General features: G+C 51.6%; 1 protein-coding gene across 3 annotated transcripts in view; it reads left to right on the top strand.

Moving 5' to 3' along the window:
- The window catches only part of KBTBD11 (kelch repeat and BTB domain containing 11), a 35477-nt gene extending 22612 nt beyond the window's left edge, over nt 1–12865 (top strand). For 2 of the 3 annotated variants that reach the window (XR_011498904.1, XR_011498905.1), the window contains one exon: nt 8835–9552. Coding sequence is in view for 1 of the 3 variants with exons in the window: in XM_044760559.2 (XP_044616494.1) it covers nt 9687–11735 (2049 nt within the window). In the remaining 2 variants the exon portion in view is untranslated. Of the gene's footprint in view, nt 1–8834 lie in introns of all 3 variants that reach the window. The other variant, XM_044760559.2, reaches the window with a different exon arrangement.
- Nucleotides 12866–14429: the final 1564 nt, after the last annotated feature.

Raw genomic sequence — 14429 nt, 5'->3', positions numbered from 1 at the left:
CGAGTCTGGTTGATTCCTTGCTCCTTTTTAGTGCCTGGCACCCTTCCTGGTACATCATAGGTGTTCCATATATATCCATGCAATAAATGAGCAAATGAGTGAATATTGTTAATTATCAACATTGAGGTGTCCATGGGAATTCAACAGATTGAACCATTGTGGAAAATTGTGGGATTTATTTAGCCCAGGAAATCTCTCATTTCTGACTCCAGCTGTCCATCATCAGTAGGACACTCAGCTTTGACTTCAGTGGATGTATAAAACAGATTTATTTTATTTACTTTTTCTTTCCTTTTTTTGAGGAAGATTAGCCCTGAGCTAACATCTGCTGCCAATCCTCTTCTTTTTGCTGAGGAAGACTGGCCCTGAGCTAACATCTGTGCCCATCTTCCTCTACTTTCTATGTGGGACTCCTGCCACAGCACAGCTTGCCAAGCGGTGTGTAGGTCCACACCCAGGATCCGAACCAGCAAACCCCAGGCCACCGAAGTTAACAGCTGCTCCACTGGGCAGGCCCCCCATTTATTTTAAAATAGTCAAGTTTACCCAAATATTGCTTAGAATTGGATCTCACAGGTAAAAATTTCAGGATAGTTTGCAATTCATGTCTCTCTTCAGAGTCTCAGTGATTCTATGTAGAATCAGTGTTCACACTTCGTTTGGCTAAATCACTAATCCTTGAATCTTGAGCCCCAAGGAAAAGGACTCTCTTCCTATTTCAGAATATTCCGAGCTGGCACCCCGAAGGCACTTTCAGAAGCCTGCAGCGTAATTTCACTCATTGAACCTGGAGACTCTTCGGAATGAATACACACATTTACTCTCATCCATTTTTCTCTCAGTTCTTCCGTCTGTGACTGTAGTGGGCACAGGACGTGCGGTAACTAGAAACAAGGCGGCACCAGTGAGTGGCTGTCTGTGTGACCTTGCTTTAGATGGCGTCTGAAGCCACGGCGCTTCCTTGAGCACATCAGCCGTGGGCTTGGGTTCCTCCTCTTCCCAGTGTGGTACCTGTGGGTACACCATCGCCTCACCTGCAGAGGAGCGTCTTGTGAGCCAGGAAGCTCTGACACTGCGTGCATCTCAGAACCTTTGGATTAAAAATAATAACCTCTGACGTGATGAAGGAAGCGAGCAGTAATCTATTCAACCAGTGTCCATGGCCCAGTTGTTCAGCTGGATTAGTGTAAATTTAATCTCCACACTGTGCTTCAGCTTCCTCCAGAGAGCTGGTAACTGGTAAGGGCTGAGGGCGCAGGCACAGAGACCTTCATAGCTGCCGTCGCCCCTCCCAGCGCGTGGCGAAGATGACCACGGAGATGGGAGCCCTCATCCTCGGGGTGGAGACCTTGGGCCTGGAATCTGAGCCTTCAACCAAGCTTCCTAAATTCCTGCCCAGTAGGAGTGAACCCCTGGGAACTCACGGGCCAGCTGACTCAGGGAGCAGCTGCGATAGTCTCAGGCGCTTTTCCCGAGGCCACCTGTGAAGTGCTCCAGAGATGGGAGACAGGAGAAAACGACTTTGCTTTTGGTCTGTTGCTTGGTCTTTTGAGACCACTCAATCATATTACTGGGCATCCAGCACTTTCTCATCTGTTGAACGAAGATCGTGGTGATTCTCCTACTCTTTGTATGAATAGTTGAGAAAGCGATGTGAGGGTCACCACCAAGGCGCCAGGGCTTGTCTGGACGCACACGGGTGGGGTTGCTGGTGCTGTTTCTGTCCTGTTAGGGGCTCTGAGTGACTGGGAACTGCATCGTTCTCCAGGGGGGGAGCTCTCCCTCATGCATGCTAACCAGGGGCCGGGACCTGTGCTGCGCCAAGCTCTTTATACACGTCCCATCTAATCCCCAGGGAAACCTAGGGACATAGGTATTTGATCTGGGTCAGAATTATTTAGTTTCCAGGCACAAGCATCCTACTCATGTTAGCTTAAGCCAGAAATGGAATTACTAGCTCCCATGCCTCAGAAGCCGAGGCTGAAGCTGGCAGTGGGTATAACTCCGTCCAGGGGCCTCCTCCTAGATTTTTTTGTTTTCCCTGCCCTGACCTAACATCCACTGCTAATCCTCCTTTTTTTGCTGGGGAAGATTGGCCCTGAGCTAACATCCGTGCCCATCTTCCTCTATTTTGTATGTGGGGCGCCTGCCACAGCATGGCTTGATGAGCGGTGCTAGGCCTGCGCCCAGGATCCAAACCAGCAAACCCCAGGCCTCAGAAATGGGACATGTGAACTTAACCGCTGTGCCACCAGGTGGGCCCCTCCCCCTAGATTTTTGCTGAGATTTTGCTTTCTTTTCTTCTGCTGAAGACCAGCTTTCCCTTGATTCCTGCTCCATGGCCCAAAAGACAAGGGCCTCTCTCCTTCTGCATCCTCCTGAAGGCTGGTGGGTCTGAGGCCTGCTCTCCTGGACCGAGCTCGGGGGGGGGGGGGGGGGAACACTTTGCTGGGCTGGGCCTGGAGCAACCCTCTAATTTATAATTATCAAACCAGTATATGTTTATTTTAGAAAATATAGAAACTCGGCATAGTTATACTGAAGGTGATAAAAGCTATCTCTACTCCAACATCCAGAGGAAACCACCCATCCCTTTTAAAAAAGAACGTATTTTGTGAGCGATACCATATTTCATTAATAATACCTCAGTGTGTGGCATCCTTGGTAGAGCTTAAGAACTCGCTTTTATATGGTGGGCTTTTCTGTTTTATTTTGTTTTTAAAATTATATCATTTTTTTGGTGAGGAAGAGTGGCCCTGAGCTAACATGTGTTGCCAATCTTTCTCTCTTTTTTTTTCTCCCAAAGCCCCTCAGTCCATAGTTGTATATTCTAGTTGTGGGTCCTTCTGGTTGTGCTGTGTGGGACGTCACCCCAGCATGGCCTGATGAGTGGTGCCATGTCTGCGCCCAGGCTCTGAACCGGCAAACCCAGGCCACCAAAGCAGAGCATGTGAACTTAACCACTTGGCCACAGGGCCTGCCCCTATATGGTGTTTTAATCTGGATGTTTGCAGAGTTGTTTTCTGTTGTCTCCTTGGTTCACATTCATTCATTCATTCACCAATCAAGCGTTTACTGAATGCCCTTGCCGAACTTGTCACTCAGCAAAGGACAGAACGATTAATGCAAGCTTCCCGTCGTAAGTTCCACGTGCTCCTGGAAAAGGATGACACACACGCGTCTAAGGAATGATACTGGGTGTGATGCTGAAGTAGGGCATTTCGTGCAGATGCAGACTACAGGGTCGCCGACACAGGACGTGAGGGCGGATGGCAGAGAAGGCACCACAGGGCCTTCAGCTTCGAAGGAGCAGGATTGTGTGGCAGAGGCCCTCAGTCGTCAGTACACACGTGTTCGCCTATGCCTGGTTCCCCGGGGAGATGAGCAGTTCTGTGCCTCCGGCGGGTGGAGGAGGGGCAGCTCCCTCGGCCGGGGTGAGAGAGCAGACGGCTCAGTGCCTTACTTGCCAGCCCAAGAGTCTGGACTTGGAGAATAGCCATTGCATAAAAGCTTTTCTTCAGGAAATTCTCAGTGTTGCTTCTTCAAGTCCTGCCAGATCATTCAACCCACTGTTACTCCCCTGGATGACTCCCACACAGGCGTGCTGGGTAGGTGCTGGCAGGGCCAGGTCAGCCTGTCCCAATGCAGCGTGCCTCCGGCTGCCTCCATCTGGTGCATCCTCACACCTGGGGGAGCATGCAGTTACTAGAAGTCTGCTGACAGGATGCACCGGGCACCGGGCTAGACATCGGAAGGGTCTGTAGGCTCTGATCAAACCAAAGCACGGAGGCAGCGGATGTTGGCTCCTTTGTGGTCGGGATTGGTAACAATAATCTCAGAGGCGTTGGGCGTGCGGCTTCACAGCCTGGGTGCTGGAGCCAGGCTGCGGTTCGATTCCTGGCTCTGCCCCTTGCTACCTGCGTGGCTGGTTAATCGTACAAAGCTGGTGAAATGGCTTCACAGCTCATTTCCTCTCCTGTAAAAGGAAGCTGAGCAAAACGACAGCTCACAGAATGGTCACACGTGTTTGTGTGGTATGACACACGTGAGAACAGCGCCTGGCAAAAAAGACGTCAGCAATGACATGCCTATTATTGCTAGCGTGTAGGCGGTTATGTTCCAGTTCACCTCGTCTTTTAGGAAGGTCCTCCCTAAAAAATAAGTTAAAAATTATAGAATGTAGTCTGGTGGAATAGACTCTGCTTAATGTCGCTCGATCTCTGGAAGGACACCACTTATTCATTTAATGACTCAACAGACGATGCCACCCCCTAGCCACCCTGGCCATTTCTAAACAACACAGGACCTGGTGCCTAAGTGTGGCTGGTGTCTCCTGCTTGAAGCATGTTGCAGAAATCTTGGAGACAGAGACAAGGACATTCCACATTTCACATCCTCCAAGATGCGACACTGCACCTGGCTTTTAGCAGCCCGGCAGCAGAGTTAACGGGATGCATTTTGAAATAAAAAGTTAGCTGTGACTGATGCCCCCTCATAGCCAGCTTTGGACTGTGTAATTCCACACACGTCGTTTTGGTGGTCCTCCTAAAACTCTATTCCGTTGGTTGAAGAGTCCTGGGAACATGTGACTCGGGGTGTAGGGAAGGTGATGAGTTGATAGGACACATGCAGCCACCCTACAGCCTGGGCTGGCTTCCCTCCCCACCAGCCCCTCGAGGCCACCGCCACCCATGGACTGTCCTCTGTACCCAGAAACTGCCAACTCACTTTAAATGGGGCCCAAAGAAGACATAAGATTGGGAAACAATGTTTTTATGAACAACTGACGCAAGTCAAGACTTTCTATGCTCAGATAGAAATCCTGAGGTTGCCTACCCGTTTCTAAGCTTTCATAATTTTCCTTATGTTAACCTCACAATTTATTGGCTATTTGTTGTGTGAAGGGCTCTTTCTGGTGTGGAAGGCACCCAGTGGGCACTGCACAGGTGCTGTTCCCAGGCACCCTGATCTGACAGGTGTGTGGCTAGGAGATGTACATGAACAAACATAGCGTGAGGTGGAAGACACTGAGAAGGAGTTCCTTAGAAGCATTACACCGGCTGGCCGAGTGGCCAAGTGGTTAACTTGGCGCACTCTGCTTTGGCAGCCTGGGGTTTCGCCGGTTTAGATCCTGGGTGTGGACTTACGCACTGCTCATCAAGCCATACTGTGGCAGCATCCCATATAGCAGAGCTAGAATGGTCTACAACTAGGATATACAAGTATGTCCTGGGGCTTTGGAGAGAAAGAAAAAATAAGAAAAGCGGAAGATTGGCAACAGATATTAGCTCAGGGCCAGTCTTCCTCACCAAAAAAGCACACCTTAAAAAAAAAAAAGCAGCAATACATATTGCAGAAGTTCAGATAAGCTTCCTAAGTCTACTAACAAATATTTTTTAAAAAGTAAGCTAATTATTTGAAAGGAAGGTTCTTTTTAGCAAACTGTGTTATAAGGAAGCATACTTTATTTTATATAAATGACTATCCACATTAAATACATAAACTAATGTCCACATTAGGAAATCATAAACAATTTTTTCTTTTTTAAAAATTACGTATTAATAGTGAAGAAATTAATGGAAAGAAACTGTAAAAAAATTCTGTTTAGGTATTTACAAGGTCGAGAAGAAATTTATATCCTTCAGGGCGAAATGCTACATAAATTGTATTTAAGTAAAACTTGCTCCTATTAAAACATTTTCTGCAGGCAAGAAGGAAACCTGTTGCTCTCACCCCACACCTCCCCCCAACACATCCCTTCCACTAACATGCCAGGCTGGGATTCCGTTCGTCATCTGTGTAGCAGACCCCATAAGTGGTGCTCAAGGAAATACTTAATGATAACCACCCAGGAAAGAAATCCTTCCCAATGCCCTGATCAGGAGGGGAGTTTTCAGTTATTTCACAATTAACAGGATGGGTGCTCTGCCAGAATCCTCCAGTGGAATTTACTTCTAGAGCCAACCACAAATGCGGAAAAAAATCCCTTCGGAAATCCCTGACTTCCAATCCAAAGAAATCTGACACTAACTGTCTCAGCAGAGTTGCTGATGTCTCAGAGGACCATTAAACACAAGATGGGCCAACTCCTCCCCATCTACTTTAAGGCAAAATCATAGTAATGGGTCATTCTGGAGAAAAAAAAGATACAGCTATTAATGTGGAGTTTCTTTAACACCATTTGAAAAAGGAAAGCTCCCCAGCTTAATGTCCTCCTTTCTCCTGTGGAATCTGACCATCTGTTCTGCAAGGTGGTGGGAGAGACGCCGAAGCAGCCAGAGACTTGTAGCGCTCTGGAACCATCCTTCAGAAAGCTGCCCGGTAGCTTCTGTAGAGGAGGGACTTCCCTGAGGCTGGGGCGGCCTCTCTGCACGTGGAATTCAGCATCACCACCGTGCCGCCTGACATCGTCGTAGTGACCGATGGCCCTCTCCCACAACATTCCTGTGTCAGGCACCACCTTGGCTGACTGTAGCGTGAGCAGGGACCCCAGACTTGGTCCCTGGGTGCAGAGTCAGTTGTGTCAGGGAGCAGGTGGTAAGAGGCTCCTGTGGATCCATCACCATGCGATTGCGTGGCAGTTCCACGGTCTCAGACCTCTCCCAGCTCTGCCAACCTGCTCTGTAACCCCTGGCAGGGGTGCACAGATTGATGGAAGAGTGTAAAACCACACCTCTCCTGGAAACATCCCTCAGAGGGACACAACTTCCTAACTGTCCTGTGTTGGGGAGTAAGAGTGACAGAGTTCTTAAGGACTCTAGAGTCACGATTTTGCAGATAACTGAGTGTTATCCCTTCTTGGGTTGGCTGGAGGAAGAACCAGTCCTGCCTCTCGTGGGCGACCAGGCAGCGTCGACCAGTTGGGCTGCTGACGACTTTAGATTGTGTTTATTTCATCGTGGAGCTGTAGCTCTGCCTAATTGTAGTTACAACAAATTACAGATGTGGCCAGTTCTGCAGGGCTTTCAAAACACAGAGTTCCAAACTTCAGCTTTAAAAACGTGTCCTGTTCCCGGCCCCCCTTCCAGGCTGTGGTGCTTTCCATGAAGAGGACCCTTGGGGCCCCGCTCTGCACATTCTGATGAAAGTCAAGCCAGGGAAAAAACCAGGAAGTCCTGGGACCCTTTTCCAGGCCAAAAAATAAAAATACTACGTTCATTGTCTAAGGTCCCCCATATTGTAGAGAAGTGTTAAAAGAATGAGCCAACTAAGAAAGCCAGTTCTCTGATTCTATTTCAGACACTGAGGCCCACATGTATATTTGGGTAAGCTGCGTAAGTCTGTTTCGGTTTTTATCTAACTTTCCCTTGGATGACTCAGCAGGCTGAGAAAGCACCTCTGAGTCTTGGGAAAGTGCCAGTGAACTTTGCTTATAAAATCTTTGCAGGTTTCCAGTTTGTCATCACATTCCTGTCGCTGTGGGCCGTGCTCATTTCCATGTCACTGGACACAGCACGGCCAGGACGAGGGATGGAGAGTTCTGAGCTCGCGTCCCCGTGGGGCCGGGCACAGCTGAGTAAACAGGCCAGCACCTTCTGTGCCGCGCAGCCTCGTCCGGGACCTACACACCCGAGCTCCGAGTGTCCACTCCCTCGCAGCGTTTCCTGACACTGCGTTTCCATGCATCCCAGGACAGTGCCTTGCACACAGAGGTGCCAAAAAGTTACTGTTAAAAGTTTCTGGAAAAAAGAAAGAGAGAGAGGAAGCAAGAGGGAGGAGGAGAGAGAAGTGAGTGTCTTGAATTCCCAGCTCTAAGAGACTTTTATTTCTGACAATAATGGGAAAGTTCTTTTAGTAACACAGGAGCAGGAAGGCCAGGGCGAGTGGATCTACACACACAGTGAACTCGGAGCATTTATAGGGATCAGCTAACAGCATTAAGTATGATAAATAGAAAATCAGAATAAGTTGAGGGAAGGTGGTTAAGTATCATTTTATCTATGCATTGAGAGGTGAACACACCCTACATAGTAACAATGAGCATGAGCTGTATTTGGACTGTTTTTCTTGCCCGCATTCTCTTCCTTGGAGAGCGAGAACACAGCCGGCTCTCCCCTTCCATTCTCTGTAAGACCCTGTCAGGCTAGGGAGTCTCAGTGAAGGTTTTGACAATTTAGCAAAGCTATCTTATTATTTTATAAGTCATCTGCAGCTGCTCATATCTGCCTTCCAAGGACTTCAGGTTTTTGTTTTGTTTTGTTTTGCTTTGGCTTTTCTTTGCTGCATGTGGGCTATATGGAGAATTGTTTCTCTGAGGTTTTTCAGAGACATAATTCCAAGAATACGCAGTTAAACAGATTTTGGAGTTGGAGCCTCTGGGGCCAACCCCAGAAGTGTCCTCAGCACCTTTCTCCAAATATTTGTTGTGACTGAATTTGAGATAATTGACCGGAAAAGACTGCAGGGAAACTGTCCCATGTTAATAAAATTAGTGATTGCGTAGGCCAGTCATGCGTTCTCACTCAAAGGTCATAATTTTACACATACGTCTCATTAGGTTGAACACAGGAAACTGTTGCCATTTGACTGCTTTTGACCCACAAAACCAGCAATCTTGTAGGGTTCAACCCCATGTCTTTAAAGGCCATTGCCTCTGTTGGGTTCTCCTTCATAGGCCTCAAAATCAGAGGAGGAACTGTTCAAATACCTAAATAACTGTCTATCCTAGTCACCAAACTCTCCAGCCAGCAGGCCAAAGTCCCAACCCCTCTTCCCACCAAATGTGAATCCTATAACCTGAAAGTCATGCAGGGAAGTGTGGTAGGGTCCACGGACAAAAGGACCCTCCTGGAAAATGCACATTCAAACATCCTCTCTCTTTCTCCCACAAACAGGAACAAGAAGAGTGTGGGGAACTGATATGGAAACACCTGACATCCCAGCAAAGGAAGTCGCAGAGGAAGCCTCTGGATTGATAATGAGGAAGGCCCCTAACCCCGCAGCCACTGTGTTTTTCTAGCACGCACCTGGCACATGGATTATGGACTCCCCCCAGGTGAACAGTGTGGACGCAGACACATCAGGAGAGCTGCTGATGTCAGAATACAGACCAGTACTCTCCAGCTGACCATTCACAAACCTTCATTGCAAAGGAGAGCCCCAAAATAGTAAAGCTCCCTGGGGTGGCTGTTTACAAAAAAACGGAGTTAAAAATCAAGGTTCTGACGCGGTGACCGCAGCCTGTCTCAGATTTGTTGGTCCTGGTGGCAGTGATGTGATGGAATGGAAAGTGGTAAACACTGACCCTCGGAGAGAAAGGGCTTGCCCTGTTTGTTAGAGGTGCCCCATAGCTCAGTTCTGCAGAGAGGGAACGACAGACAGCAGCAGCTGGGGCTCCAGCACAGACCTGTGCACTGACTAAAGCATCAGCACCCGGCATGAAGACTGAGCCACAGAGACGCGGGCACACAGCTAGCCGGTGGTAACGTGACTGCGGTTCAGAAGTTCAGCGGAGAGAGCGTCGAGAGTGCACACCCCTCTTTGCAGCAGGGGAGAGTGGGAAGGGCGATGAGGGAGCGGCAAGTGAGCAAAAAAAAAAAAAAGTGTGGACCCAGAAGTGAAATGTGATCGCGCGCCAGGAGAAGCCCAGAGGAACCAGCGACCTTGAGCAGCCCATTCAGGGCGAAGTCATGGTGGGCTGCTGAGCGGGAGGCGGGCGCGGGGCGGAGGCGAGAGAAAGCGCGCCCATGGAGAACCCGGTGGCCCCCTGCGTCCTCTACCCAGGGGACGACCACGGCCGCGGGGCTGAGCCCGGGGACGGCTTTGCGCATGGAGCGTGCGGCCAGCCCGGGGACCGAAGCGGCGCTGCCGAGGCTCCGGGAGAGGGCAGCCTGCAGCCGCCGGACGCGGCCGGGGGGGAGGGCGCCGCGTCCCCGGCGCAGACACCCTGCAGTCTCAGCGCGTCCCTGTGCTTCAGCTCCGGGGACGAGTCCCCGCCGCAGTCTCGCGCCTCCGCGGCGGAGGGCGCAGCGACCTCCCCGCCCTCGTGTCGCAGCGGCCAGCGGGTGGTGGAGACGCAGTGGGAAGTCGGCAGCGCGGGCGCCGGGTCCCCGGCGGAGCGCGCGTCGCCGGAAGAGCCCGCGTCCCTGGAAGAGCGCAGATACCCCGAGGAGCCCGCGTCCCCCGAAGACCGCGCATCCCCGGAAGAGTCCGTGTCCCTGGAGGAGCCCGCGTCCCCCGAGGAGCGCGCGTCCCCGGAAGACCCCGCGCCCCCCGAGGAGCCCGGGGACCCCGCGCCTCTGCCTCCCGGCGTCGGGCCCGAGCACGGGGAGCCCGACCTGGTCATCGAGGTGTCGGGCCGCCGGCTGCGGGCGCACAAGGCGGTGCTGGCGGCGCGCAGCGACTACTTCCGCGCGCGCGCGTCGCGGGACGTGCTGCGGGTGCAGGGCGTGGGTTGGGCGGCGCTGCGGCTGCTGCTGGCCTACGCGTACAGCGGGCGCATGGCGGGCGTGCGGCCCGAAAACGTGGCCGAGGTGGTGGCCGGCGCGCGCCGCCTGCAGCTGCCCTGCGCCGCGCAGCGCGCCACCGACGCCGTGGCGCCACAGCTGAGCCTGGCCAACTGCTACGAGGTGCTGAGCGCGGCCAAGCGGCAGCGGCTGGCCGAGCTGCGCGACGCCGCCTACCGCTTCATGAGCGACCACTACCTGGAGGTGCTGCGCGAGCCCGCCGTCTTCGGGCGCCTGTCGGGCGCCGAGCGCGACCTGCTGCTGCGCCGCCGCCTGCGCGCCGGCCGCGCCCGCCTGCTGGCCGCCGCCCTGGGGCCGGCCGGGGAGCGCGCGGGCAGCCGGCCGCAGAGCCCGTCGGGGGAGGCGGAGGCCCGCGGCGAGGCCGCCGTCTACTGCCTCCACGAGGCGGCCGGCGAGTGGCGCGAGCTGACGCGGCTGCCCGAGGGCGCACCGGCACGGGGCTGCGGCCTGTGTGTCCTCTACAACTACCTCTTCGTGGCCGGAGGCGTGGGGCCCCCGGGGCCCGACGGCCGCGCGCGCCCGTCCGACCAGGTCTTCTGCTACAACCCGGCCACCGACCGCTGGAGCACCGTGCGGCCGCTGCGCCAGGCGCGCTCGCAGCTGCAGCTGCTGGCCCTGGACGGCCACCTGTACGCCGTGGGCGGCGAGTGCCTGCTCAGCGTGGAGCGCTACGACCCGCGCGCCGACCGCTGGGCCGCCGTGGCCCCGCTGCCCCGGGGCGCCTTCGCCGTGGCGCACGAGGCCACCACCTGCAACGGCGAGATCTACGTGTCCGGGGGCTCGCTCTTCTACCGCCTGCTCAAGTACGACCCGCGGCGCGACGAGTGGCAGGAGTGCCCGTGCAGCAGCAGCCGCGAGCGCTCGGCCGACATGGTGGCCCTGGACGGCTTCATCTACCGCTTCGACCTCTGCGGGGCCCGCGGCGACGCGCAGGCGGCGGCCGGGCCCGGAGGGGTCAGCGTGCTCCGCTACCACTGCCTGGCCAAGCAGTGGAGCCGCTGCGCCTCGCACCTGCGGCCCCCGGGCGCGCCGTCCGGCCTGCAGCCCTTCCGCTGCGCCGCCCTGGACGGCACCATCTACTGCGTGGGCCGCGCTGGCACCTGGCGCTTCGTGCCCCCGCAGGACGGCGAGCCCGGCGCGGACGCGGGCGCCGGCGGCAGCTTCGAGCCCGAGTCCCTGCGAGCCCCTTGGGACGCCCGGGGCGTGCTCTTCCCTTTCGTCCTCAACTTGCCGGAGAAGCCGGACAGAGGCGAGGAGGGTGCCGCGTAGGGCGGGCCCAGGCCACCTGGGCGTCTCCTTGGGCAGCCCTGGGACGAGGAGCTTCCCTTGGGCTGAGGTCCCAGCTGGGAAGGGGCGAAGGGAGCGGAGGAGGGGAGGGGAGGTGGGCGAGTGGGCCGCTGGCCGCGAGGATCGGTTAAACGCTTAGAAGGTAGAAGCCTGTCTTGGGGCCTTGAAGACTTTCTGCCATGCTGTGCTAAGGTCGGCTTCCCTATTCTGCATTCCTTTCTGCTTCGCTTTGCTTAATGGGGTCGATGGCGTGAGATGTAGGATGTGCGCAAATAGATAACTTTACAGATAAGACAGGATATCTGAGGGAGAAGGCGATGGAATCAAAAGATTAAGCTTCAAGGAACAGTGGGTGGGGCCCGGAGTGAACCGCGGTGCGCCCAGGATGTATTGAGGGTGTACCCAGGGTTTACCTGGGCGTGCTCAGGTGTACCTGGCGTGCACGAACGCTGGGAGTAGAGTGGAGAGGAGCCCAGACTTGAACTCTGGCAGCTTGCTGCGTGATGAGAAGGCCCGGGGACAGCTCGGGCCACCAAGCCAGAGTGGGGACCCTAAAGTAGGCCGATGTGAACTCTGCTGGTGGGACCACTGAAAGAAGGCCACACTTTTTTGGCTTGAAGTTTAGAATTATAACTAACAAGTGAAGCTCTTAAAACCTTTCTAACTTAGTTTGAAAGTTCACGCCACCACGTGTTCAGGGTTTGGTTGGCTCAACTCGAAACTCAATAAGCATTAAAGACAAAATCTTTGATTACCAATATGATCTCCCGTCCAGTAGCGTGGGAGGTATTTCCTCTGTGGTGCCATAGATACCATGAATGGGGGAGCGCACACCCCCCAGCCCCCTCTGGAGCAGTTCCATCTCACTGTGTAACTGAGATGGGTGTTTAACATTTTTCAAGTTAAAGGATGTTAATAATTATATTCAATGATATAGTAATGATTGACTATTTGAATTTTAAGTCTTTGGTGACTAAATGTTTACCAAAGAACATGTCACGAATCGGAAAGCCGACCCGCAAGGGAGCTTGTCTATTGTAAAAGGAACCTTTGATAGCTGCTGTATCTGCTCAGCCATGTCCACATTTTATAATGGGTTGAAAGAGAGTATTATTCTAAAAAAAAAAAAAAAAAAAAGAAGGTTAAAATCACTTTTTCTGACAGTTCTAAAGACAAACATGCAGGCCCATTTTGAACCCATGACTTATGATGTTTTAAATATGTATTATGTAATTCCGGTGAGGAAAATTAATTTTTACAAGCATCATTCTAAGAAAATGTGGCAGAGTGACAATGAGCATATTGACATAAGGGGAAATAACATATATTTATAATGTAGTTTAGCAAGTAAAATACATTTTTCCAATTGTGAATTCCAAAATGCTCTGATAGAATTAACATGAAACTCACGACTTTGACAGGACGTGAGGATTAAAAACAAATTGATTAATCTTTCCTCATTTGTTATAGCATTTTACTTTCCAAACATGTATAGACAGGGTTCACTATATATTGAGTTTAAGGATAAAATATATGCTCACAAATACAGGCAAACTAATTTGGACTCTGAATCCAATCCATTTTTTGATTATAAGAAGAAAAGTAGACATTGAAAGTTCCTGGAACATAATTAGATGAAATCATACATACGTTACTGTTACTTACTTGTTAACCCAGTGGTAGGAGTTGATATCTGTAGCAATCAGTGGGTAATTGGGAAATAGCTTATGCTTTTTGAAGAGTCTGTGGTTATGAAAGTTATAAGACAAGTATGTTTAGAAATGATCAGCTTGAATCGTATGCATGTGCCAGAGGAATGGCATTCACGGTTTCAGTTGCAATGTGTTCTGGGGACTTGTGTGCTTGCTCATGAACTGAGGGATATCTTGGCAACTTGGTTAATCATCTTGGGAAAGAAAAGCAGACTTCATAGTGCCTGACTTTATTGGCCATTTATTGCAGTAGACTGGGAAATTGTGGTAGAAAAAAAACTTACAGCAAGAGGAAACAAATCATGTTCTTTTAAAGAAATGTACATTTCATGTTGTAGTACATCTTTCTCTAGAATTTTATTATTTATGCCAAAACATTTGTATGAAATAGGACCAGACTAATATTTTCATTCCTTACATTTCAAATCCGTAAACTGTTATCACTGTTGACTTACTTGAGGAGTCGTTCCTCTGATGTTTATCGTTTAAAATCCTGAAAGTGGGTTTCCAAAGTAAAATGGTTCCCCTAAGAGAAATATTGATGTCAGGTGTGGACAGCCACACACCAGCAACGCCCAGCTGGAGTTTTTGTATATTATTTTATCATTTAATTTGATAAAAGAATGCCTGTGCCAGACATAGCATCACTTCCTCTGGGAACTGGGTTCCAAGTCCCAGGGATTTGTCAAATGAAATACACAGGAAACCTCAGGATAAGTGAAAGGATGTAGGCTATTAGAGATCATATTTCTAAGTAGTAAGATCACATAAAAACAAACACCAGGGGACCTGGCATGCCATGAGGACCACTTTATTTTTCTTTTTGGGGCCAGTACCGGGGGCGTGGAGCCAGAAGGGTTTACATCAATTAAACAGAAAAGGCACCTCCTTCACGGCAGTTGGTTTGGAGGAGTGCTGGGGGGGAGGGGAGAGGCAGGCATTGCTGAGACTCGCCCCAAGGTCG

The sequence above is a fragment of the Equus asinus genome, chromosome 27, assembly GCF_041296235.1.
Source record: "Equus asinus isolate D_3611 breed Donkey chromosome 27, EquAss-T2T_v2, whole genome shotgun sequence".
Lineage (NCBI taxonomy): Eukaryota > Metazoa > Chordata > Mammalia > Perissodactyla > Equidae > Equus > Equus asinus.
The sequence above is the reverse complement of the archived record's forward strand: the minus strand, read 5'-3'. Positions and strand labels throughout refer to the sequence as shown.